Genomic DNA, 27,729 nt, shown 5'->3' with positions numbered 1-27,729 from the left:
AAAGTGTAGTGTTTGTAAATTGATGTCACAGGACGAAATAAACAAATAAAACATATATTGTAACTGACAAGTTTTCATGATTCAACATTTTGTCTACAGCATGAAACAAGAAAAGAAAAAAAAGAGTAATTAAAGTCTCCCCTTCCGTAGGATGTTCATTTAGTAGAATGATGTTCAATATTTTAAAGTAACCTAATTAAAGATAAGTTCGATTTTCACTTTAAATAAAATTGTCTGTGATGTCCATGGTTAATGCGGTCTGTATCACTTCTAATATTGTTTTTCCATGTGTGTTTATTCCACGCAAACTTTTTTAGTTTGAAAATCCAGGCTTTATGAGGAAGTGACGTCTGAGCTTCCGGTGTGTGAAGTTAAGGGGCACCACCGGAAGCTAAATGAAAGTCTGTCTTATTTACGCTTATTCCGCTTGAATGTGTCATTAAAAGATTTACAAATTTATTAAATATGGATTCTAACTAACACATATTTTATAACCCAGTGGTATTTGTGCCATAAATAAACAAACGACCATTAATTGTTAAAGTCGTGCTTTTATTTTCGTAAGCAGTGACCGGAAGTCTTTCTCCGTGCTAGCTAGCTGCACAGGTGGTTTCGGCGCTGTTAGAAGTAGTTTCCACACAGTCACCTGGTGCCGCTCTCTGCACTCACACACACGTCTCCGGTTTTGGAAACTCTCTGAAAATGTTGTCCTACATCATTGGCGTGAGTACACATTCATACAAAGCTGCTAACGGCATTTTGCTTGAGCTAGTTTTTCTGCATTGGCCGAGGCTAACTAACTTTAGCTCAGGCTCCGTGTGCAGTTCTGCTTGGAGCTGACTCGGGCCTGTCCACAGGAATGTCCATGACTCATTTCTCCTGTTAAGGATTAAACAAGAAACAGTGGGGTTGACTTTAGTGAGACAACGCCCCGCTGAGCTGTCAGTGAGCTAACAGCTAGCTGCTGCAGCCGCTGTAAGTCACTAATCTTCCACTTTTTGACCTTCATCATCACAGCTGATCCGAAGCGGCTTTGACGGCATCATCAACCTCATCTTCAGACTGCTCTTCTCCAAGAGGAGACCCGCCATCACCTTAGAGGACCCCACCATTAAATATGCACTGCGGCTCATAGACAAAGAGGTAAACGGTCTGCAAAATACACACTGCGTTTCTCTGTAATGTAGCTGATGCGTTCATGTACCACCAGTACTCTTGTATGTGTATTTATGAGGAAACTCAACAGTTTGTTGCTTATTCAGATTGTCAGCCATGACACGAGAAAGTTCCGCTTTGCGCTGCCGAGTCCTGAACACGTCCTCGGTCTCCCTATCGGTCAGTATCAGCATGCATATAATCAATATTTAACAAAATTACAGTTTTTATTGATAATGCATCTGAAAGACAAAACATTGCTACAAGAGGAAGCAACAAAACATCCTGTGTTTGTGTGTCTGTTAAATTAAGGTGTGATAATAGTGTCTCTGTTTTCATCTTTTCAGGGCAGCACATTTATTTGTCTGCCAAAATTGACGGGAAGCTGGTCGTCCGTCCGTACACGCCGGTCTCCAGCGATGATGACAAAGGCTTCGTGGACCTGGTGGTGAAGGTGAAAGGCTGAAGAAGAGTGTTGAGGATTGTGTGTAAAGGCCTGGGTTTATTGTTTACAGAGTCTCTTTGCACACTTGATAGATTTACTTTAAAGGCATCCACCCTAAGTTCCCAGAGGGCGGGAAGATGAGTCAGTACCTGGAAAGCCTCAAAATCAACGACACCATTGATTTCAGAGGACCCAGCGGTCTGCTCAACTACAAAGGCAGAGGTGAGCAGTCTGTGTGATGAATGAAGGGCCAGGCCAAGCTGAAGTACCTCTGCTCTGATGCTCTAACTTTCCCTCTGCAGGAGAGTTTGCAATTCAGCCAGACAAAAAGTCTCCAGCTGTGACCAAGACGGCCAGAAATGTGGGCATGATCGCTGGAGGGACAGGTGAGAGGAAACGCCCACTGACATTTATAAAACCACAGACAACGAGCAGAAGTGTGAATGTAAACAATGACCTAAAGAGTATCTGCACACTGGTTTGAAAAATGGCATTGTTGTTCACAGATAACACAAATATTATGTAGCGAATGGTACCACACTGATTGGTGGGAGTAACGGCCGTCAGTAGGTCACTGCTGCAGGTGTACATTAGCGACCACTAGCGATGACGTCGGTACAGCCTTTATTTTTGTCCCCCTGGGCTTGTGCCATTCGTGGGGAGAACTTGTACAACACTGTTCTGTAGCTCTTTCCTTTATGAGGTCCAGTGTGTATTGTTGATTAATGATCACGGTTTCTCAGGAGTGTATAAACGGGACGTGTGGTGTCTGCCGCTTGCACTCGGGTGCTTTCGCATCAATTTTGATGATGGTGTCTGATCATTGACAAATAATGTCGTGGACATACCTCACAAAAGCAGACTGCATTCCCCTCTGCCTGGCTCTTTTAGATCCTAGTTTACCCATATTTCCCTTTGGGATAGCTCATCAGGCATAGCAACCGTAACGAAGGAAATGACTAAGCTGTTTCCGTCAGCTGACCATTGTATTGCAGCTGAAGCCACTCCAGCATTGGCCTCATTTTTCAGCCCATGGTTGATGGTTGCCAGTTTGATAAAACCTTGCTCTTAATGAGCATTCTTTGCATTGCATTGCATTCTTTATTATGGCCACTAGGGGGTGACTTGTTAAAATGAGCATTCTTTGACTGTATTCACCTCTTTAGTAAAGATGCTCCAGTGGGCTCAAACTTTACTTAAAGTCTTCTTTATTACAATACAGTGTTTATGAAGTAAATTATTGTAACATCATAATAACACAGTTAATATGATTATGAGCCTGCAAAGAGCCCTCTGTAATCTTCAACTCCTCCCTTAAAAAATGGCAACAGCCAAAACATCAGGCCTTGTCCACCTGCTCTGTGGCCTTAATTCGAAACCACAATGTTGGTCATTTTACCTGATCAGATCACAGACAGTGTTAATTTTGTTGACGAATCATTTTCGTCATAGTTTTCGTTAACGACCTTTTTTTGCTGATAAAAATGAGACGATAACGAAATAAAAACTAACGCATGGTGCCAAAAACGAAGACGAAATGTATTGACACTTTCGTCAACGAATAAAAACGAGACGAAATTATTGATGGAGACGAGATCCAATCAGAGCAAATTTTGTTTGTGGAAGGGAGGGACGAATCAGGAGACGGCGGCAGAGAGCCAATCAGAAGTGATCTCTCTGCGTGAGGACGTTGCGCCGCAATGCTGGAAGAAGGCGTACTCATGCATGGTCACACAAAACAGGAGAACAGACACACAGACACGTTTGATGTCAAGACAAACAAGATGGTTTGCAAACCGTGTGGAGCGACTATCAGCGGTAAAAACACAATAAACCTGAAGCGACATTTGCAGAGGAGTCATCTTAATTTCCGTTCAAAGACACACGTAACAAAATCTATAAATGAAGACACCGCTGCTGATGGTTTTACAGCATGCGACCTGTTTCTAAGTTGTCACTGAAGTGTTTTGCTGTAGTTATGGAGGATTCATGAAGAAGGTCATGACTGAACAGTGTATTCAGGGAGAGCAGCTCACTGTTCACTGCTGCTTTTGTGAAAAGGTAATAGCAATTAAATAAAGAGACGTTTGTTTCAAATAACACAAGTTAAAGCTGTGCCTGTTTTTATTGCACAATCAAACCTTAAATATTTCATGAAAAATATGTATCATACAATTTTAGTCGACTAAATCCACGGCAGATTTAGTCGACTAAAATTATTTGATATTTAGTCGACTAAAACAAGACTAAAAGTTAAAAAATGTTGATGACTAAAACGTGACTAAAATCAAATGACATTTTAGTCACAAGACTAAAATAAAAACGAAATCAGAAATTGCTGCCAAAATTAACACTGATCACAGATCAGCCCGGTTTTTTAATCATTGTGCACATGGATGTCCACAAGCTTTTGATCATATTATTTAAGAACATTGAATTGTGACCCTTTTTTTGTTATTATGTGTGTTATCAGGAATTACTCCGATGCTCCAGCTCATCACAGCAGTGATGAAGGATCCTCAGGACAAAACTGTTTGTCACCTGCTGTTTGCCAACCAGGTCAGTGTCACATGTGTAGTATCAGTATAAATATTTTGCCCTTTAGGTAACAAAGTACGGAGGTGTTGTGGATTTAATCCAGACTCCCCCCCCCCCCCCCCTTCGTCCTGTGGTTAGACTGAGAAAGACATCCTGCTGCGACCGGAGCTGGAGGAGATTCAGGCAAACCACCCGGACCGCTTCAACCTGTGGTTCACTGTCGACAAAGCACCCGACAGTAAGTCCAACAACACACAACAGCTGAGAACAAGTATATCTGTCCCCTTTAGAGACAGACAGTGTTTTAGGTTATATGCTCAGGCAAACACCATTACATGTAAGTTTAGCTGTTGTTCTACTCAAGTTAAAGTGGCTCTGTTCAAAGCATGCTGTGCACCACTCCACACCGCCTATCTGTGGTCATCTTATAAAGAAAATCTAGCATGCAGAAGTTACAGGTTGCCTACATTGATGGAATGAGAATTCTACTTGAGATTCCCAGAGGAAGGAGTGCTAGTCAGATGTTTGTATCTGTAGGAGTGAGAACACCTGAAGTATCATGGTTGCACTCTCATGTCTCATGGTGAGTTGTTACACATCCAGACTGTTGTCCTGTGGTGTGTGGTTTTTATGTGGCTTGTAGATAAATCTGAAACAGTTTAACTGTTTTGACTATCAACTCCAACATAGTCAAATCTAAGTATTTGACTGTGCATTATGGTCCGTTTCTCCAGCAGGTGTCAGTAGTGAGTGAAATGTTGTGTTTTCTAACCTAAGGCCTGTCTGTGTGTTACAGATTGGGAGTACAGTCAAGGCTTCATCAGTGAGGACATGGTGAGGGAACATCTGCCACCTCCCGGCGACGACACGCTCATCCTGATGTGCGGACCGCCACCGATGATCCAGTTCGCCTGCAACCCCAACCTGGACAAAGTGGGCCACTCCGACAGTCGCAGGTTCACTTTCTAGACGTCCGTCCATCCCGCAGAGGGTTCAGGTTTGGGTGTTTAAGGACGTCCTGTTACATATTTAGCTGCCCTGAAAGCATTAAAGCACTTGTACAGCTGCTGCCATGAGTGCTGCACTATGTAAACGTATATATATGCCAGGATGTTTATGATGCAACACAATCACAGCAAGGACCAACCTATGTAAGTGTGTGTAGCAGGACGTTTGGACAGAGAGCGGTGTGTGTGTGTGTGTGTGTGAGAGGAGGGTTATTGTGCACGTTTTCAGATGTTTGGCTTTAAATGAGGATGTGGTTTTAATCATGTAATGGCTGAGCTGAGCGGCCTCGTTTGGTTTCAGAAGGTTTACTGGCAGTTTTTTCGGAGTGCCTTAACACCTGCAAAGCTTTTTTTCACTGCACAGCTAAAGAATTCATTTATAGTTATTATTCCTTTGTGACTGTTGAGAATTTGTTTGCTGTTTATCTGTCAACATGTTCTCAGTGATCTGTGGCTACGAGTCTGATAAGGAGATGCAACATAAACAAGTGCAGTCGAATTATTGATGCCTCTGTCGTTTTGTGCTGTTTAAACCAAAGAAGAAGCCACTTTGTCTTTAGGAAATGTTTTTATTACCAAAACAATTTAAAAACAGTCAAACTAGAACATACAAATACAGGTTTTCTTCTAATAACTTTGGTTTCATGTTTTTAATGGAGTTGGACATTTTTGGATGTATGCTCACAGGCTGGAGTCAGCAGCTGATTAGCTTTAACAAATAGTTTTCTTTCTTTGAGGTAAATATTCAGTCAGTGTATAACCTGTACCAATGTTTTTTTCCTGGTAGAACCGGTAGAACATGGCAGCACATTCAGGTCTTAATGGAAATGTTAAAGAATCACACAGTCACACAGCAAAAGACCAGCAGCTTGTATTCTGGAAGGTAAAATTGCAGTTTTTAATCAATGAAGTCTGGTGGCTTTAGAGAGACATAAGTTTACCTATCATGTAAATATAGTGTCAATACATACACTTTGACAGGTTTGTGTGCTCACATGTGATTATCCAAATTAGTTCACCATCTACTGTAGGTAATACCTCAAAGAAACCAAATTCAGTTACTCACATCATACCTTGTGTATTTAAATCATGTGTGAACAAAAAACCATTCAAATGAAACTGGTGACTTTAGGGAGAGTTACTTAAACATGTTGATTAGTGAGCTTTAGATGAGCTGATGGGTTTCTAGTCTTTATGCTAAGCTAGTCATCTCCATGCTTTCTTTGGCTTTGTATTTTAAAACAGAGACAATAAGCACATTTCTGAAAATGTCCAACTCCTTCTAGTGTTGTCCAGCCACACAGATGGTTTAAGCTTCATTTGTCTAAGTTGTGATATTTCTGCCAGAAATATCAAAACCCAGACAAATCTGAACTTTCTGTGCAGCTCAACGGCACTAGAATTACACTTTAAGTTGCTTCACGTACCACAAACTGAATGTGACTGCAGCTGACAACAAGAAAACTAAGATAAGGTAACAAACTCCTGAAGCTTAAATCGCTGATTACTAAAAACATAAATGCAAATTCAAATCCTGCATTTTCACTTCATGCACTAGATTCTGTAAAACGTCAATAAATATTTGTGGTCATTGGAAACTATGGCTGTATGTGAGCCTGATGAAATAACTAAAAGTCTCACACAGGCGGGTCAGGGCTGGTGCACTTTGTTCAGGTGTTGGAGTTCTGGTGGATTTCTACGGAGTCGTCCTCTGGAGAGCAAACGGAGACCTCTCGAAAAAACTCATCCTCCTTCAGCATGCTCTGAAACACCAACAGGAGGCATGTTCAGGTCAAACCTTTGTGTGAGGTGTGTGTGATGATGGTGGAGCAGGTCAGCGTCTCACCGTCAGATTGTTGATTCCCTCAGAAAAGGCTCCAATCTGTCGGACAGTTCCTTCAGAATCCTCCATCTGACAAAACAAAAACAAAGTCAGAACTGCTGAACAAACAAGCTATGTACAAGTGGAGTTAACAACATACCTGTTCCAGGTGGTCGAGGTTATTCTCATAGATGCAGACGCCCCTCTGGAAGCTGCTGCTTTTGGGCATTTCCACGTTCATGGGGCAGACGTACTCATCAACGTCATCCTGGCGTTTCTTCCTCAGAGTGCCGAAACTGCCAAACGACAGGCGCCTCGGCTGAATGGAGGACAAAAGGTATGTTTAGTGTCATCAATGGAAGCAGGAAATTGCACTCAGGTGGTCAGTTTCACGCTCTACTAAAATCAGCTTAATGACAGATTAACAGTAAGGTGGTATCACCATGGTGACACAGCAGGGATGGTTTGTGAGGCTGTTACCTTGACCTTGGCGGTGGCCGTGAGGACACTGTAGTCCGGGTTTTCCAGACAGTCCTGTTTGAGCCGCTGCGCCTCGGAGCCGACGAGCAGGTGGAAGTGTGTGGCCAGGTGGCGTCTCAGCAGGGTTTTGCTGGGAGGGATGTTGAGCAAAAGGGCGAGCGCTTCCACGTTAAAACGAGGCTCCAACACCTTCAGAATACACAGATAAAAACATTTTGATGAGAGGTCAAATGTGTAACACAGAGCAGCAGCAGGGAAGAGTTTTCCTCGTACACAATAGAACTTACACTCATTACAGACACACATCTATAATAACTACCAAGTCATTTTTGTCTTCAGTTAGCTAATTAGCTGGACCCGCTAAGGATTGTCGCAGTATTACAGCAGAATGTGCTGCAGAGCTGTTTGCTGGTGTAAACGACGATTTCTCCTTGCATATAAAGTTCCTCTCACCATCAGCCCTCCATGAACTCCGCTCCCCCTCAGGTTAGGAGCATACTCAGCCAGATCGACGGAGCGTAGCCACTCCATCACTCTGTGGTTGGTCCACTGGGAGATCTCTGCCGGTGTGATGTTATTCTGGATAATTACAAAGAGCAAAACACATCAAATAATAAAAAAAAAACCTACAAGAACAGAAGAAGAGTGCGCTGTCTTGTGTGATACCTCATCAGAGGGTCGTCGCCTGAGGCAGCTGGGCTCATAGGAGTTGAGGCGGAGGACCTGAATAGCCCTCTTGATGCTGAGGTGATGGAGCACACTGCCGACCTTCAGAGACAGCAGGTCCTCCTGCGGGACAATTGTCATTCATATCATCAGTTTAATTTATCAGATTTATTCAGGGAGCAGGATGATCAGAATTTGTAAGAGAACAGAAAGAATCACTGTAAAGTCAAAGGCAGCTCACCACAGTCATGTAGTGCAGCACGCGTCCGTCAACACGAGCCTCGTCAAAGTGACTTTTGTACTGTGGGAGGCCGATGTCATCCAGCCATCCTGAAAAGACCAAACATCAGAGAGTGTAATGTGAACAGACGGTGACAGGAGACGGTGTGGTTGCTGCTCTAAAGACGACATCACTGACTGGTGACCCAGTTGTGGTCCAGTTTGCCCTTCAGATCTTCCTCCTCAGACCCGAGAGCCTGCAGAGCCAGATGCAGCTTCTTCCTGTGGAGTGGCTGCTTCATGCAGAGCTCCTGGAGAGGGAAAAGAACTGCTGTCACACGTGACGCTTCAAGAATGATTCAGATTCTTGTAGAAATGCGTCTTATTTAAAATGGGAGACACTGCTACCTTCTCCAGATCGTGTTGTGATGCCTGCAGTAATGTCTGCCCTGATTTGATCCAGCTGTGACCCTGAGCGACGTATAAACCAAGGCCCTGCTCGTGGAGCCACACACACACTTCATCTTTACTCCACCGCGAGAAAGGTACATCAACAGCACTGAGCATGAACACAGAGAGGATATTTAATGTTCACTGGGAAGACAACACATTAGCAGAATTCAGGGACAGAATTTTAACTCGAGAGGTAACCAGTAGCTTTGCTTGATAATAGATGTGATCTTAGAAAAAAACTTACTTGTGTTTTGTTTCACGTGACCAGCCAAGTCGAGGCCCCGCTGTGGCTCTGACTCCACCCCTCCTGAACTCCATGTCAACTGCATCCTCATCATTGAAGGAGGTGGAGTGACTCCTCTTCAGCCTGGCAGGAAAAATCCCATTACAAACCTCCTGCACTAGTCCAAACACAGATGACACATGGCCGCTGTGTTTACCTGCCGAAAAACTTCTTCAAGCCTTTGGACTTCTTCTTGGTTTCTGGAGAGGACGGCAGAGGCGCTCCGCTGTGGGACTTTCGTGCAGGAACGCCGGCCAAGTCGAGGTGTTCCGTGCCTTTACGCTCGGTCTCGGCTGTAACATTAAATAAATACACATAAATATGACAGTAAACATGCACTGCAACAAGAATGTACCCACCACCACTGAGAACTACAGAAGAACCAGTCCAAGTTTACCAAAAGAGACCATGCAAAAGTCTACTTCTACAACAACGATAATCACTCATATACTACAAATGAGAAAACTAAGCTGGAAAATGGCTTCACTGCAGATGGTTTAATGTCATAGATAAAAACTCAGCTGGATCATTGATACAAACAACTCAGAGCAGAGAAACAAAGACAAGTTTCTCCTCTGCAGACCCTTCAAAGTTCAAACCAAAGATGGAGAAAATAATTCTGATCAAAGTAAGAAAGTGGGAAAAGGTTGTTCCATCAAAGATCAGTACAACACTGAGGACATGTAAATGAAAGGTTTACATGTCAGTGTCAGTACTGATTTAATTCTCATCCAGCTGTAAATCCAGAGCTGTCATACTGCAGGCCAACAACACTGCTCTGCTCTACTGTACCTAACACAGGTGCACTGACACTCCGGGTTCGATCTTTAGAGCCGAGAGAGAAACACGGACGTCAGTTATAATAAAAACAAACAGACGTACACACTTTACGCTGTGAGTTTGTGTGTGAGTAGCCCACCGAGGTTCGGGACGCTGGCCGTCTGTTTGCCTCCACGCAGCTTAAAGAAGCCACGGCCAAAAGAGGTGCGAGCCTTCTTGGTACCAAAACTCTCATCACTCGTGGTGCTTCCTTTAATGGGTGAAGAGGTGGCAGGTCCTGATTTATTTCTGGCCTATGAGGGGGAAAAAAAAACAATGCAGGGCAGGAAAACAGTCAGGATATGCAATACAAATGTAGCCACTCCACTTGACCACTAGGTGTCAGAGCAGGACTGGCTCACAGTGGATGCTGTGACTGAAGTTAATCTAATAACAACAAGGATCCAGTGATGGATTCACATTTTCCAAATTAAAAGGTCAACAAACACACACTGAATGTTTAAACGCTAAAAATTACATTAAGTCAGATACACAGAGATGAACTTACCCGATTACTGTCGCCAGTTACTGCCAAGCTTGTCGGCTGTGGGACGTCTGAGAAACTGAAATAACACGAAGCAGGAAATATCCTCAATCTACAGCACAGATATTCCACAATATCTCTAAATATCTTGTACCAAATCTTTCTTTTAAAAGCATCAGTGTGCACGACCACTGAACTCCCACACAGGTATTTTCACTTGGGCTGCTTGACTAGACCTCTCTGGACTTGGTGGGTGTCCTCATCTTCCTGACTCCACTTGGTTTTGTAATAATGGGTGGCATCTAGTCAAACAACACTGCTGAATAATATCAGTAACTAACACTTTGAGGCTGTACCACCCACACATTATTGAAAAGTCTGAGGCACACTATGTGAGTGTGAAAGGTCACATCAGCCTCAATTAGTTAATATCTTGTGCATAAATGTCAACGTGTGTCTTTTAATAACAATAATAATAATATCTCAGCTCTGAGTTGTACCTTTGTGCTGCCTGTAACTGTCGTTCTCTGTCCAGCTCATTCATCTCAGACAGGACTGCTATACACGGAATAGACTGAGGACAGCAGAGAGAGAAACATTATTAACCCAACAGATTCTCTTCACAACAGAACACATTTCGACTCAATAACCCCCAACAGAAGCTCTCTCAGTTCCTGGGAGAAACAATCTCAGAGTGGGAGGCCCAAACTGAGTTTTTTTTAAAAAGGAAGTCTACAGTCTGGGGTTCATCCTGTGTTAGAGATGTTTTGACAGAGGTTGTGTTTACCTCACCGGAGCTCCTTCCTGCCTCCCCCTCCAAGTCCAGCGTGACCTGATCCACCTCCATGGATACAGGAGCAGAGGGATCATCTGCTATATCATCATAGTCGTCTTCCTTTAGCGTCTCTGAGAAAGAACAGTCGGCACAAAAACAGCACGGTCAGTTTATCCTCGCTCAGAGTTTAGTCGCCATTTTAGGCTGCTGGTTTTAGTGGTGGTCAATTAACAGATTATTCAATACCCTACAAGGAAAGAAAGAAAATCCAGACATTGAAACATGTGAATGTTTAAAAATGTCTAAAATAAACTGCTTCCTACCGATTATTTTTCTGTGGTGAAAATTAATTAAATCCTGAATTTTATCAGCGTATTGTATTAAATGACTGACAGAGACCATGTTTTGCATGGTAATACAAACTTAAGAGGCTTCCACTTAAGTCGTTTTAATGAAAGCACTGCAAATATGAAAAACAATTTTCATAGTGTGTTAAATCTTCTGACCTTTTACCAGTTCCTGCACTTTCTTGCACTTTGTAAGTGACTCTTCCAGCTCTTTAATCCTTCTTTCCTGCAGGTAAACACACACACACAAAGTTACAGTAATCACTGCTTTGAGCAAGCTGCTGCTGAGCTGCTGACAACACCGACACGGTACCTTCTCATCATTGTCTGATGTCAGTGACTCCAACACCGTCTTCATCTTCAACATTTCAGTATCTGGGGGTGAGGGAAGAATCATAATTTTATACTTGTGGAAGTTTAACTTCAGCTCCCCCAGGCTCTGAGAGCTGCCAATAGAAATAATGACACCACTAGGGCTCAGCGTGCTGGTCAGCAGGGCTCCTGTTCTATTCAGTTTATCACCACAAATGGTTTCTGTGTGTTTTAGTGGGATGGCTGCACAATTAAACACATGCTGACCACTCAATCTAATCTTATTAATGCTTAATTGTGTTTGACTATAGTTAGTGTCTGATGGCATTGAACTGAATTAGAATCTACTGAGGAAATGGTTTGATAGCCTGACATACTAGAGGCCAATACAATTTATAATGGAAAAAAATATTCCACTATTCACTATATTTATGACCATTAAAAGGCAGCTGTGTAAGAGCAAGCTACACATATGTGCTCTTCTTCTTCTACTTTCAGCTGTTCCTATCAGGGGTCGCCACAGTGAATCATCTGTTTCCACCCAACTCCTCGGCGTCCTCCTCTTTCGCATCTTGCCTGGCAGCTCCGTATCCAACATCTTTCTACCAATATTACCACTATCCCTCCTCTGCACATGTCCTCCATGAGCTCCTTCCTGATCCTGCCCATACAGCATAATTGGCCTCACTACTGGTAATGTCTTGTACACCTTTCTTTTGATTCTTGCTTTTCTCCACCAACTCCAACCCACCTCTTCTCCTCTAACAACGTTAAATGCAATGATAAATATTTTTGGTATGTATAGATCGACAACTGAGTCCACCCTTTTTTACTGACAGCAATCAATTGCACAACTCGAATAGCAGCAAATGAGAAAAAGACAGTCAGCTGGAGCCTTTAGGAGCTCAAAAGCTGAATAATTAGAGCTAAAACAAGAGAGTACTTGTTCAATTTCCCTCAAAGAGTTCAAGCTCAGTGCCGATTATCTGGAGCTTGTTCTTCAACTAACCCTAAACTCTAATCTTGTTTGAGCAAATCCAGAAATTTGTATACTTCCCCTCTTCCCCTCACCCCCATCACCATCCTCTGTCTTTGTAATCTCAACATCTAAAAAGAAAGACATATTTCTTTTTGACTACCTGGTGCCTGTACAGTTTGATTGACATCAGAGACAAAACAAACACTTCTTCAGGTTTTACTGTAAATCGCATGTTTACAGGCAGACTCCCCTTCAAATAAAAGGCATTCCTCTACCATCAGTGGGGATAAGATAAGGTCTGCCGTGGGTGGAAGGACAGAAACAGTCAGATATGTTTGGTATGATCTTACAGACAGACAGATAAGGAGTAAAAGCCTCCAGTCGCCTCATTTTTAGTGAAAAAAAAAATTAATGAACATGAAAGAAAGTTACGTAACATCTCTTGTAAAGCTGCTGGAGGGAGAAGGGCTGTTGTTGGAATGTGAAACGTCTATTTGTCTAATCCCCATGAAGCTCTTTGTAAAATTAGAGCTGAAATACATGTAATGGTACAGGGAGTGCCCAGACGGTTATTAAAACATCTCCCACCTCTTTCTCCCCCCTCAGCTCTGTTGTGGCTGTCCACCCTCAGTTCGCTCTCATCCTTCAACCTCCTCAGCTCTGACTCTTGCTCCTCCAGCTGCCTCTGCAGAAGCTGCAGCTCCTCCTACGATGATAGGATGTAAAGTCATCATTTTATCAACAGTTTACTAGAATATAACACAGAGAGTTATTCACATGTATAAAGGAGTATCTGGCAGCTTTTTTTTAAACTGATTTAAGACCAAAGTTTAAACGTTTATCATCAAAGGGGCAGTCCAGCAATTTGCCAAAAGAATATTAGTGCAAGCTCCATGACATCATTAAAGTTTATATGGAAAGAAACAGAGAAAAAAAAGACGTCTTTATTGTAGACTGTTAAAAAATGCCCAATGTGTAGCATCTGGTGTATATATATATATATATATATATATATATATATATATATATATGCACATACATGTATGTATGTGGAGAAGGTGTCTTATCACACAAAAGGAGCGATACACTGACTCACCGTTTCCATAGCGACATTCATATTAATGCCCCAAAGAGATGAGACTGAGCAAAGTAGAATCCGAATAATGTGTAAAATGAGTGAAAAGCCCCTTTAACTAAATATTATCAAGCCATCACTGGCTAATGGTCACTGGCTAATCACTGTGGGCCTGCTGAGATGATTAACTGCAAATTCGTGCCAGTATTGTGCATAATAGTTAGCATGCAGACACAATACATTGAGACATGTAGCTTTATAAATGGAGATATGTGCAGGAGGAACTACAAGGTACAAGTGCAAATCCTATAAACTCCACAGGTGGAAACACTTACAGCAAGTGGTGTGAAAGTCAGGAAAGCAGTGTGCAGCAGTGGAGAAGGAGCAGGTTTACAGGGCCAGAAAGGACAACAGTACAGGGGGCTGGAGATTAAACCTTCACCTCATCTCCAGTGAACCGCCCAGTGTTCCACTTTGGACGCTTGACAGGTTAGCATGTTGCAGAAAGATGTTAAAAGACAGAAGAGGAGCGGGAGCCGATATAAAAAGAAAAATGTCATGGGGGAAAATCTCAAAGATTTAAACAAGTAATGATGCGTCTCAAAAGACAAATATTTATTCTTGTTTTGTAAAGTGAGCCACACACACACACACACACACTCACTTTGGTAGCTTTGAGTTTCTTCTCACACTGCAGTCTTTCATTCTCTATGTCAGTCACCCTGAACCGCAGGTCCGTTACTTCCTGGTACAAACCCTTGGGAGGAAAAACAGCTCCCATTAGCCATTAAAACCTGCACAGGAGCGCTTCATGGAGACTGTGTGGGAGAGACAGCAGAGTCCCCCCCCCCAAAGAGGCGGAAACATTCCTGCCAAAGGCATCAACATTATTTTCAGACTAATGTCCCTCTGGAGAATCCACGCATGGAGACAAAGCCTGGACTAAAAGGAAGGGTCACACTTAATTATTGTGAAACTGATTTTATCCCCAATAGCAACAGGGTACAAAAAAACATGAACTGAATTCTTGGGTTTTTTTCCTGCACATCAAAAGGTTTTAATCAGAGAAAATGCACGTAAGTTATTGTTTATGGAATAAAGCTTATTTTTAATAGAGATTCTTGCCTGGTAGTCCCTTTTTTAACTGTAATAATAGATGTACAGAGCATCAACTGGATTCATTTCATGCGACTATTATGAGGACACATCTGCTGATTTGTTAAAATGATGTTGATACTGAATAAAAATTATAATAAATTTAACATCCATCAATAAGATAATGACATATTTACTGAACAGATGTCTGCAGTCAATGCCATTTTTCACCTTTTTGTTGTAGTTTCATGTTAATTAGGAGCTAAAATGTGCATTAAAATGGACTCATTCATCATAAGCTGCAATGTAATATCAATGTATTCTTAATTAATTAAGTAATTAATTAGATAAAATAGATTTTTATGCATGGACATTTATTGTAAATACACAAAAAATAACTTTGTTTATGTTGATTTGAGTTCTGAATGTGTCAAACAGCTGCTGAATGTTAAACAAATAGATCACTTCAGGATCGCTTACTTTCTGCTGACACAGGTTTTATTTGGAGCTAAATGGAAACAAAAATAAATATACTATCCGATATGCTCTTGTTGAGCTTTTACTGTCTGGAAACCCCAAATAATATGTCCCAGCTAGTGAGTATGGAAACTATAACTCTCCCAGCCTTTTAGCCCCTCAGAGAGAGGAGGTATGGGTGTGTGGGGGCATTCTGGCAGGAAACAGCTGCTGGAGCAGAAGGGGTGTTTAAGCCTGCTTTGTAAAGAAGTTCACCCTACACCACAAGACAGATCTCCTGAGTCCTCCAGCCGAGTGAGACGGACCTTTGTGACTTTAAAACAATGACTGGGGTGGCTGCCAGGATTCAGAATCAGACATCACACAAGACAACATGCAGGTGCAGCTGAGAACTCCCCTGTGCTGGATCCATTTTAGGGCCACATTTTTTCAGGATGGGGGGGGGTCTTACCTCATTGCCTCTGTGATCTCTCTCCACAGCAGTTAGTTTCAGCTTCAGGCTGGATACCTCAGTCATCAGCTCCAGCTTCTGTGTCTCCAGCGCTGACCGGTTTAAAAGCTCCTGAGTGAGAAATGCTCATTCTCAGTAATGCCGAAGACGAAAGTTTTCAAACTGACGGCTGATCTACAGTAGGTCTGACGGTATGTGCACTTTATAGAAGCATTACCTGCTGCAGCAGCTCCTCTGTAGCATTTAGCTTCTCCCGATGATGCTCCAGACATTTGTCCAGATCCCGAATCTTCTCCCCTTGCACCTCCACCTGGTCTGTTAAAACACTCACCTGGAGAAATGTAACACACCTTTGTCAACTTAGTAGAGAATAACCTGACATCTTTGGGACATAGCCTCTGCACAGCCTGTGAGTGTGTGCAGCTATTAGCCATTATTTTGGGTAAGGCATACACCTATAAAAATATCTAGTAGCTGACAATGTGTTTTACAGAGAGAATCTTCTGTTAGTAATGTGTAGGTAAGGTAACTGCAGGTAACTGCAGAGGCTGTCCAGAGTTCATGTCAGAGGAGGCTTTAACTGACACATTTGTCTGGACAGAAGTGTAAAAAAAGTTTTACAGGGGGGTTCTGCACGATTATTTTTTTTGGCCAGACGCAGCCATTTCCTGAAGGCTTAAGTTTCTGTGCCTCGCCAAGAAAAAGTCATATCCATAACTCCCCCTGAAAACCACAGCATGTCATCATTATACTGATATTCATCATCAAACTCAAGACAATACAATAAATGTGCCCCCTTTTACACATAAACTATACTACAATATGCAAAAATATGCAGAAAAACAAATACATACTTTTTCCCTTGTACTATGTATCCACAGGCTAAACTGAGATTTGAGTGGTGTATTCCTGAAAAAACAACATTGCCTCACACTACAAAAGTTATGAAGAAAACTACAAATTTGTTCCTTTCCACCAAAAATTGTGCCATAATCTGTGAAAAGGACAAACAGGACAGCAAATACAACTTCTTTTGTAGAGCTGATTACACAAGAACAGCTTCATACAATAACACTTAATTGCCCATTCAAGAGAAATTGTTCTGCTGTCTTGCTGCAGCAATGGAGAGTTTTGTTCACACACCTGAAGAATAAGACACTCTTTGTCACTCTCCAGTCGTGACAGGCGTTCTTGGTAGACTGCTTCTGAGCTGTGGACGTTATTCTGAAACAAGAAACAATACGTATTGATTAGTGTTGTTATCTGAGAATCTGACCTGAATAGCTGCATTTATTGTGCCAGTTAAACAAGGATTCACACCATTATTCTAACATGACACAAGCGATCTCCTGTGGAAAGCAAATGAATGCCAGGTTTCATCCAGTGTTTTCTTCATGTATAACCAGACAATGAACTCACATGGTTTACCCTTAACGAACAGATGTACGAGCTGAGTTTCTGAGAAACATCTGAAGGCCAATAGTGTTCTCACATGAAAGTGATTTAAAAATTGAATCAAAACTAAAGTCCTCTCTCAAATATCACACGTGGAAAGACGAGCCAGCCGAAGGAAGAAAAAAAACAAAACAGGAGCCTCACTCTGAGCCAGCATGAGTTTAAATGATGGAAACTATTTGCAGTGATACTCGTATAGAGAGTCCATCATTTTTTGAAGCACGTCATAACATTACATTTTACAATAAACACAGTCACAGTATAGGCAAGGAAGCACAATCAGGAGATGAAAAGCAGACCGGAGCGTAACTGATATCAGGCTACATGCTTAAACTTGTTCAAAGACACTGATCTTATCATTTATAGAGTAACGCTCCAAAAAAATTAGTTTCTTATTTTTAATTTATGCACAAAACTTGGCTTTGGGATTCATGATGATGGCTGCTTTGATTTTATCAATGTCTCCCCTCCCTTTATGTAGACTTGCTCTGCAGATTAGCTTTTTTTTACCGTTCGTCCATGCAGCCACTCTGCCAGCCCTTCTGCTGTGGAATCAGGGATCTGACACCGCAGGTTGTCCCTCTCCTCGTTGTCCATGAGCTCCAGCGCCGCTCGCAAATCCTCCAGCAGGTGCAGAACCCGGAGGCCACCCAGGAATGGTGATGTGGGGGATTGGCAGTCAAACAGTCCGTTGGAGTAGTCCATGGCCTTGGAGCCTGAGGAGGTGCAGTGGGAAGAGAGAAATTTGAATAATTCCAGATCAGGGGTCTCAAACTTGCTTGATATTTTGTGGCCCCCCACTTGACATCAAAGTTTAGTGTTTTTCTCACACACAAATTTGCTGAGGCTTGCCCTGTGCATTTTATATTGTTTTATCACTTATGGGCTACCATAGCTCAGGCTCATGACAGCTTCTGGTGTTGTTTGTTGACAAGTTAGCCAACTTGGTCATGTGGTTGGAAGGTGATTAACTAAGAAGTTCTGAGGTTCTATGTTTTTCTGTGGAATACTTGATGCGGCCCAGCCTCACCCAGACTCTACCCCCAGCGGCCCCCTAGGTAAATTGAGTTGACCCCTGTTCTAGATTAAATACTGGTGGCTTAAAATTAAATAGGAGGACATATGACCAAAGCTACATGTTATTGATCTGTGGAAGCAGGATGGACACATGTTAATTACACAGGTTTTTGTTTTAGAAATCCTAAACACTGTAACCCTGGATTTCCACATTTTCACAGAGAGCCTCCATATTGATTGACTGATTCTGATATTAAACCATCAAGGGTCGTGGTGCCTCAAATGGCAGACAACATGAGCATATCTGATGGATATGCGTACTTAATAAACTTCAATTAACTGTTTCTAATTTTTTTTTACACCTACAGAAGCTCCCATTTACACACTCTGACAAACACTAAAAGCAATTGATAGCAATTAAATGCATCTGTCTATGCACATTTTTCTTAGAAGTGTATACAGCAGCATATTGACTGAACTCGAGAGCACAATGTTCCCAGAGTGCGCCTCAGCCTACGCCATACCATCTGTCATCGGCCTTAAATGTCATCCATAATGAAGACGTCTACGGTAACAAAGAGGGAGATACATAAATAAATATCCAAACAATCATGGCTTCCCCTGCAGTAGCAAGGGAGTGGGGCTTGATGATGGCTGTGGTTTCTGCGGAAACAGAGGGGAGGTGGAGTGGGGGATGTCATGTGATTATGCGCCTTGCTCCCATTGGAAAGGTCAGTGCTATAATTACACACATCAGCGGAAAAGTGGGGACTCTAAACTGAAGCCTGCTCTGCTCATCTGCAGCAGCACAAGTATACAGAGCGCAGCCAAAAAGCTCCACAGCACAAGTTTGTATTCCAAACGCACAGAGCTTGAATAATCATTAGTTTCCGTCACTGCGGGGACAATGGAAACTTTTGTTAATTTCCCATGCAGTGACGGCAGACTGGGCCAGTGATCCAGAGGCACAATTTCAGCTGTGTTCCAAGATTTTATGTTTATATTCAGTCCAAGCTTTTGTATTCAGCAGCATAACATTAAGCCTGCAGGTAGGAGTGGGGGTGGAGGGCACACTGGTCGTAGCGCTCCCAGCTTGCACTCTAATGACTTCCAGATGTGGCTTAGACCCCACAGCATACCATGCCCACTGAAATAAGTGCTACAGTCAGATCTTACAGTCCAAGTGTTCACTGTGGTTACCTGCTATGATCCCATCCATTTGCTCCAAGGCAGCTGCCAACATCTCGCTGGCGTCAGACATCATCTTGTGCTCAATGACTCTGAAAGAAAAGAGTTTGAAAACGGAGAGATGAGCGAGAGAAAAATCCACAAAAGACAGAAGGAGGGGGAGCTAGGACAAGTCCATTTCCAAACTGCACAACACAGGGTTCTTTGCAGTGGACAGAGGAGCAGTTACAGTACATAACTGGACTAGAAAACCATTTGCTGAGATTGTTTGTATCAACACAATAAATACCACAACACCATGTGAATAAACCCCTAATCTCCCCACAAAATCCAGACATGTACACATAAGAGTGTCAGCTCAGGATTTTCATATGACAGAGGGATGTTTTGACCAACCATAGGCGGCACAAAGCAGGAAGACAGAGCCACTTCCTACGAGTGGGCAGACAAATTAGCAAGCATGACTGAAGAACTGTAATTAACTTGCACCAAAAAGAGTCCTCTCCTGAAGACGAACTTGCAGAACTGATTCTGTTTAGAGCAACAAGAAAAAGAGACAACCGCTGCCATTTTGGGGAAAAAAACATAACTGTATTATCACTAATCTGGTTATACCACAAGGTTCCCTTTCAAATGACAAAAACACTGGCTGCCTTAGAGACAAAAAACTAAGTGATCTCCAGGACTTATTACCCAGCATGCCTTATTTCCGGCCACCGGGCAGTCACATGTGCTTGTGGGCTGGAATAATGGCACCATTCTCCCAGGGGTCTCAGGCCTCGTAAGTGCTGGCATGCCCGGCATCTCAAAAACTTCCATAACAAAGTTGGACAGTATCCCCCATGACTGCTGGATTCAAACACTTATCACATGTCTCTCCTTTAAATGCAATGGGCACTTATCACTTCAAAAGTAAATCTGATTTGAGGGGATTCGGATAGTAAACAGTGTGTGGAGAGAGACCTCAACCAACAACATAAAAACAGTGGCTCTTCTTGTTCAGACATCCCATGGCAAGAGGAGGAGGAGGAAGTGGGGTGGGTCGGGACCACAGGCTTTGCTTCATTTCCTCCTCATCTGGGGTCACACTGTTGCACCCAGCAGGGTAAGAAATGAGCATTAAGAGACTGTAATTAGACCAATGACCTCAATATGTGAGCTGGTTAAAAGGGGCCTTAAGTGCTTCGTTGCTCAATTTTACCCATAGGGGTACCCCAAAGGGGTGTACTTGTCCTCAAAAATATCATAAACGTATTATTCAGTGTGATCCTGGTTGTATAGATGCACTCATGATACATTTCATGTCATTTAAAATAAGCAACCTGTTGTACCGTCATTGGGGAAAAAGCAGATCTTACTATGTTTTCCTCCACACCTATTTCTGCATTTTAATGGAAAACTATCATTCACTCTCACCAGGATGGATGCTGTGTTTAGTCAGCTGTGCGTCTAAACCCCATGGGAGAAGACTAAAGCTTGTGTCTGTTCCAGACAGTGTTTCTTTTTTTGTGAAGAATCCAAATCTTCCATGTGAATGCTGAAAACAACAAATTCCACGAAGAGCTCCATTCAGCTGTCTCATAGAGCCTTTTAGTCACGGTTTAATCACTAGAGTAGTTGGCGTAGTTGAGGGTCCTCTCATCTTTTTCTGCCATCTTGTGATAACAGAATCATCCAATCTGGTATCATATTTTATAAGAAATCAGTACAAATGTAGTACTGAGTAGTACTGTCCCTACGATCCACATGCAAATCAGGAGGCCAGTTTACGTCAAAACAGGAGTTACGTGAGCATTTGAAAATAAAACTCTTGCAGCAGAAGTTGGCACTGAAACCATGAAAACTGATCTTTTCTTTCTTCCGGCTCATAAAAGCAGACCCTTTTTAAATGCCAGGCTAAGAGAGTTACCACTTCTGCATCAGTGACGAGCAGGTCATCCCTAAAGAATTTTCTGACCAAAACCTCAAGACAGACAAAAGTCCACCATCCAGTCTCCATCTATGCGAAGAAGAAATAATGATTGATGACGCAGTCCAGGCAACCCACAGTGTAGGAGTAAAGGCTACACAGACATTCCTGAGCAGGTTAGTTCACTCACAGTCCAAACACTTAACGCCTGGTACTGACATCCCCGCTGACCCCTTTGACCTTCTTTCCTCCACCCTTCACACTGAATCCCCCTGAAGTCTGTTTTCTGTCAGACACTAAGACGGACCCAGGAAGGCTGCAAATAATAGGCTAACTAAATCGACCAGGTCACATGAAGTGTATGTCAAGAATAGTGATGAACACAACCAGCAATGATCTCTGTGAGTCAGAGAACCAAAAATTTTTTTAAAAAAGAAAATCCAGTTGTAAATTTACAAGAAAGAAATATGAAAGGAAAAACCATTCTCTGAAGCTATAAATCATACGTTTATGAAAAGGAATGGTCTGAGAGCAAATCACGAGTTCTTCTTAAACCTATTGGTTAAGCCTAATCGAATAATATCATATCTATAGAGCAAGTTGGATGCTGAAGGGGAGGTGGTTCTTTAACAAAAAAAAAGTTCTCTCATACATTTGTGATATTTCCTGTAAATTTCTTCAGTCTAATCCAAAGTCAGACAGGTGTGGGTTAACCCTTCTCCTGTTTTGCTTCCTGACAGAACTCATATCAAACTTTAGGTCCCTCTGCACTAAGTGCACACTGTTCATATTACAAAGACGATTAGTTAAAAGCAGGTGTTCATCAAAGGAGTGCTGACTGATTCTTCAAATCAGATAAAATGATATCATAATCATGGCACATCTGAATGTACTTTAAGGTTTGAAGTTCTGAAAGAAAAGCCAACAACATAAAGCCACAACAAAAACAACATTCAAAAACACACAACAAAGGAATAAATGTGATCCCTCTAAAAGTGTCTGACAAGAAAGCTCAATTTTACATAAAACTCTGTCTGTTTAAGAATCAAATTTGACTTTTTTAACAGCAACCAGATGGACTGAAAGTTATACGGAGGGGGAGGGATCATGATCGCACATCTGAAAAGAAAATAGGCTGGGAGTATTTGACCATACATTGAATGGCACACACACACACAAACACACAACTCCGGTGCCTCTACTCCAATAACCTACTTCCAGCTGTGTTGCAGATGTGCATTTCAGAATCTGGACTGGTTCATTGTAGTAATATAGGCAGCAGACTTTGGAGTACCGCAAGGCAATTAGTAGTAGCAGTGAGAGTTGGTTGTAAAAATGGTAGATATTTCTGCTGCTCACTAAATAAAAAGCATGTATTTTTTTTTTAAATCTGCCTTTAAGTCACAACAAGCTTTAAAGCTAGTTTGTTTATAATATCCTTTCCTGTGGCTTTTGATTCTTTACTCAAGACAGTTATTGAACTTATAAGAAGGAGAACTATGACAACCTCCATAAGACATAAGGCTGATAGAATGAATCATGGGATAAATATTGGCTAAGACCTTCACCAAGGATGCCAAGGTTGTATTTATCTGTTGGACCATGCATGTCCACAAACTGTCATTTCACTTCAGGTCTAGAAAATGTAAAGACATTTACAATATTTTCTTGTTGAGTACGCAAAGATACATGCTGCACATTGCACATGCCCTGGAAAAAACAAACAACAACCTTAAATTCTAAGGGAGGCTGTCTGAAGATGTGCATTGCTACCCTTCCTTATAAAGACAACCAAATATGTAGAAAATCTGCCTAGGTCCTGATCTATCTACTTCTATCTAAGTAGAGAACTGTTCCTCTAGGCAGACAACAACAGAACAACAAATCCATAGTGTTTGCTCTAGTGCAGATTTGGAATGCATTAATATGAGCAGTAGTAATAATAAATAACAGAACTGCATAAAGTTGTCTTCATTATTGCTATGGTTTAGTTTATTATGAGGAAGTTGCACCTTTAGTCAAAATAATCAACTGAACAAATGATCAATTTTTTCAGTTATTATCTAAAGTGGTTACAGCTCTAATAAGTGCAGTAGCACCAGGAAAGGCAACGTGGGCACGAAACGTGACAGACACACTCATGGAAATTAGTCCTGCCTTATAGCCAAGCCCCAGTCAAACACCCTGCCTTTGTTTACCATTCCCCTGAGAGATGGGCCACTGGACTTCTACTCCAGGCTGCTGTGAGGTCAGGTTGTTTGACAGAAACGTCAGCTCGCACTTTAAACCGGTGTTTTATTTCTACACTGTTACAGCAGTGGCCACACTGGTGCCAGGTACAAACAAGTCTTTGTCTTTCAGGGACTCACATGGTAGCACAACGACGCTGATCCCAAGTTGGTGCAGTTTTTTTTTTTCCACGTGGCCCCAACTACATCACCGTCAGAAATCACACTGGAAGGGGAAAAAATAAAGAAAGAAATGGGAGCTGGAGGGAATGAGTAAGAAGTCCCAGCAAGCCAAGGAAAATTTATCACTCGCTTTTATTATCAAGAAGAGGTCTTAATGTATGAATCCAACGTTTAACTACTGTGATAAAAATGCAGTAAGAATAGAAACATATGAGCTGAATCTATGAAACATAGACACATCCTTGCACTCAGGAAGACCTTCTCTGAGTCCTGTCAGGAAGTGTTTCCTGACACATTCTGGAGAAATGTCTTCCTCTTCCAAGAATTTCAGTACAAAGTGCACTAAAAAGTCCAAAAACTACCCAGTTGCTCTTGTCCTATATCATACTGTGACGCAAACTGTAGTCTCAGCCTTCCTCAACCTCATATAAAACTGAGCCTTTTAATTATCATGCTGTGAAACAAATGTTTCCGATTAAGTTAATTTCATTTCAGAAGCACATAAACATCCCAATATATCAAGTGTCAAAAAAGGGACCCCTCCCTTCTTTCAAAATACACCACCACAAGAGTACCGTACCAAAGAATGCAAGGAATGCTAGTGTCAAAAAATAAGGTGCTGGAGACAGAATGGCCCCCGACGGTCCTCTGGACACGTGGCTTTAAGTAAAATAAAGTCTAAAGACACTGTGGACCGTGCCATGCTGATCTTATTGCAGGCTAAGCATGCAACTAATGCAAACCAAGGCCTGTCTTTTCTTTCCCTGACTGACAACCAAACAAATGCCTGTTGCCTGAGGAAACAAAGTGATTGCTTCCAGGAGATTAGATTTATTTATTTGTAAAACAATCACATAGCAGTTTGAAAATGCATGCTGGTTGTGCAGCTGTAACATCAGATAAAGCTTTGCAGGCATAGATGGATTTTCTGAGCCGTGTGAGGGCAGAAAGGATGCCAATATGGTTATTGACGGAGTGAAATAAAATCCTTTGTTAGGCTTACAGTCGACTGCCTGGAAGCCAGGAGACATCATCAGAGATGGGCAGGTGGAGGATTGCCAGCAGACCACGCAGTGCCTGAACAAATGTACTGTCTGTATACCGCACAGGTTTACCCAAACAAAAGCTACAAAAGCCTGTGAGTGTGGACGTCAAACTGAGCCTGGTTGGAGGTTCATGACTGCGATTCACAATTTGGCTTTCACATTTATGGACATGTGATGCATTCATACACTGTTTTACGATGAGAAAAGGTCCTTACACACAGCATAAAGTGCAAAGCTAGCATAATAACTCATAACTGACAATGACTTTTCTGTGGGTGCTACATGATATCAAAACCAGTCCAAAACTCAGAAATGTCTCAACAGCCATCGAAATCAATGGATTTGTCTGTGGTTCTGTGTCACAAAAAGGCAATTTAACAATACTGTTGGATTTGTGTCAAGGAAATCAGCATGGTGCCAAAACAAACCAGTGTTTGTATAAACAGCTGGCATAAAAATAAAGCAAATGTAAAGGGATTACTTTCTATGATAACATTGTTCTCTCCTTTATCACCTTTCTACAAATTATATTTGATAAGATTCTGCAAGTTTTACATGTTTATTTTTCTTTTTAAGTACAGGTCACACAGCTGTGAAGCATCAATGAGCTGGTGCATAAATTAAATGAATGAATCTACCATTTACTATAAAATAATAATGAAATGTCACACTGCTGTAATAACCACGAATACTGGCTTTAAACTACTGAAGTTAATCAACCATACCAAAACATGGAAACACACACAGAAAATAAAAAAATCACCTTGAGCCACCGCAGGTATATTAAATACATCACTTAACGTAGTATTAACAAAACATAATGGGGTTAACTCTGATTTAGCTAGCTAATTAAACCAGTTGTGTGCGTAACACAAGCACGCTACAATATGTTCAATTATACAATAGGACTTTGTCACTGGTTTTATATTTTAAGCTAACACTCCAACGAAGTTTGCTACAAACGGCTCTGAAAAACTTCATAAACTTCACTGAAACTTAGGCTAACTTACAATTTTCGGTTACAATAACGTGAACGACGGAATCCTGCGGCTTTCCAAGGTTTTAATCCAAACTCTGAGAGCGGTGTTCAGCGGAGCTTCATGGTTAACGTCCACGTTCCCGGTGAGTTTCTCTGAAATGAAGTTTTTGTCCCAACTTAACAAGATACGCAGCGGCGCCGCTTCCGGAAGTCACGCTTTCAGAATAAAAGCATGAAATACGATAGCAGAAGAAGACTCTCTGTAAGGACCATTTCCGGTGTCAATTACTAATGTTACAAAACTCATTTTAAATTCTGCTACAAAAATGCTATTATTAGGCATACTCTGAAATTAAAACGACAGGCTTGTACATGATAAATAACTATCCTGTATAGTAGAAAATAATTGCATCCTTACTTAATTCTTAAAAAATATAATTTATTGTTGATTGCAGGACATTTGCTTGTCAGTTTTATTACACTGTGGTGTTGTTATTTCAGTTCAAATTAAGGAGACAAAAGATTCACTCTACTTTAAAACCGCATAAATAATGAAATTCAACACATTTACCATAATGTTGCATTTATTTTACCCTATATTTTTTTAAATAATTTATACAATCTGCATCTGACAGCATACAAACACTAAAATGCTGTGCAGAGTAAAATAAAAATATTCAGGACAAAAACAGGTTAAATTTGTACAACTAAACACAATAATATATCAAATTATTCAGTATAATAAAACATCAGGAATTAGCATCTGTTAAAGTGTTGGTTGCTCAGACAAGCAACACTACAGGTACTATTTTTTAGTTACACTTAACTTCAGTCTATTCTAAATAATCAACTGTATGAGAGAAATGCTGACTGTAAGTCTCTCGATAAATATATGCAGATAGATCTGCCAGCAGGTGGAGATAGAGGTGTTTTCATGATTGTGAAAGTCTATAGTAAGTTTCCTATATGAACTATATGCACTGAATGTATGTTTGTGTACCCATGTAGTAACAAGCTGTTGTTTGAGAACTGAAGGTAATATGTTTTCTTAGAACAAAGTCTTGAAAAAAAAATACAAAATGCATAAAACTGCATCTGCTTGAATGACCCTCACTCCCTGTTTCTTTTACTGAGAAGCACGTAGCTAAGCAGCCTGCAGTGCAGTGTGTGCTGAGATTAAACTTGCACTTCCATTACTCCAGGTTTTAAAGTTGAATATGAGCATACAGAGCCTGTGCACATTCTGTGTATACACTCCAAATGTAATTCTCTTCCTTATATGTGGTGCACAGCTGCATTCATATATCAGCTGTGCATTTTGGCAGAGGTTGAACTCAAGGAATGTCAGCTGTGCAGCTGAAGATCATCTTCATAATGAAAAACATCACCGAGCGTGGAGGTGACAGACAGTCAGAGGATTAGTCAGGTGAATAGAAGCTATTTTTTGACGTCTTTATTTAAAATCACCTGCAAAACTAAAATATAAGGGATGTAGGATTTTTATACTGATGTCTAAACATCAGTATGTTACTTTTTCCCGCAAATTTAAAAATGCATTTTCATTTCCAATCTGTTGGTGAAGCCTTGTATTTTTATTTCTATGAATCTTTTATGCAAAAATCTTGATTTGTTCAGTACCTGTAATTCAAGTTCAAGAGTGTGCAGCAATTTGGTCACTTTAACCCCTCTACGGATGATGAAGATATAAAAAGAAATGGGAATGCATCTGTGCATGCACATATAACCTAACAAATGACTCCTATGGGACACACTCCCCTGAGCCTCTGTCTGTGGAGAACGTGCCCCTGTGCACTTCATCATACGGCAATCACAGCACTGAAA

General features: G+C 41.5%; 2 protein-coding genes across 4 annotated transcripts; one reads left to right on the top strand and one right to left on the bottom strand.

Moving 5' to 3' along the window:
• The first annotated feature begins 585 nt into the window (after positions 1–585).
• cyb5r3 (cytochrome b5 reductase 3) lies at positions 586–5,644 on the top strand. Its single transcript, XM_028400030.1, has 9 exons — positions 586–723; positions 1,018–1,143; positions 1,263–1,335; positions 1,503–1,609; positions 1,693–1,822; positions 1,903–1,986; positions 4,074–4,159; positions 4,277–4,376; positions 4,935–5,644. The coding sequence occupies exons 1-9, from the start codon at positions 703–705 to the stop codon at positions 5,105–5,107; spliced, it is 900 nt and encodes a 299-aa protein (XP_028255831.1). The 5' UTR covers positions 586–702; the 3' UTR covers positions 5,108–5,644.
• A 50-nt stretch (positions 5,645–5,694) lies between these two features.
• Positions 5,695–26,035, bottom strand: LOC114432175 (liprin-beta-1-like). 3 transcript variants are annotated; one of them, XM_028400014.1, is made up of 27 exons: positions 25,919–26,035; positions 23,821–23,905; positions 19,555–19,634; positions 17,848–18,053; positions 17,026–17,106; positions 16,100–16,213; positions 15,883–15,993; positions 14,524–14,616; positions 13,373–13,490; positions 11,807–11,868; positions 11,653–11,719; positions 11,159–11,277; positions 10,872–10,945; positions 10,396–10,450; positions 9,988–10,141; positions 9,861–9,893; positions 9,226–9,361; positions 9,030–9,152; positions 8,741–8,891; positions 8,532–8,643; positions 8,355–8,443; positions 8,114–8,236; positions 7,901–8,026; positions 7,448–7,636; positions 7,128–7,286; positions 6,992–7,057; positions 5,695–6,908 (listed from the first exon to the last, which is right to left on the bottom strand). In XM_028400014.1, exons 3-27 carry the CDS (start codon positions 19,616–19,618, stop codon positions 6,816–6,818), a joined length of 2,718 nt encoding a protein of 905 aa, XP_028255815.1. In that variant the 5' UTR covers positions 19,619–19,634; positions 23,821–23,905; positions 25,919–26,035; the 3' UTR covers positions 5,695–6,815. The 3 variants fall into 3 exon arrangements, with proteins under 3 accessions (XP_028255815.1, XP_028255814.1, XP_028255816.1); XM_028400013.1 differs by lacking the exon at positions 23,821–23,905; XM_028400015.1 differs by lacking the exons at positions 9,861–9,893; positions 23,821–23,905.
• Positions 26,036–27,729: the final 1,694 nt, after the last annotated feature.

Source organism: Parambassis ranga, chromosome 2, assembly GCF_900634625.1.
Source record: "Parambassis ranga chromosome 2, fParRan2.1, whole genome shotgun sequence".
Classification (NCBI taxonomy): Eukaryota; Metazoa; Chordata; class Actinopteri; family Ambassidae; genus Parambassis; species Parambassis ranga.
Note: the sequence above shows the minus strand (reverse complement) of the source record. Positions and strands in the feature narration are given on the sequence as shown.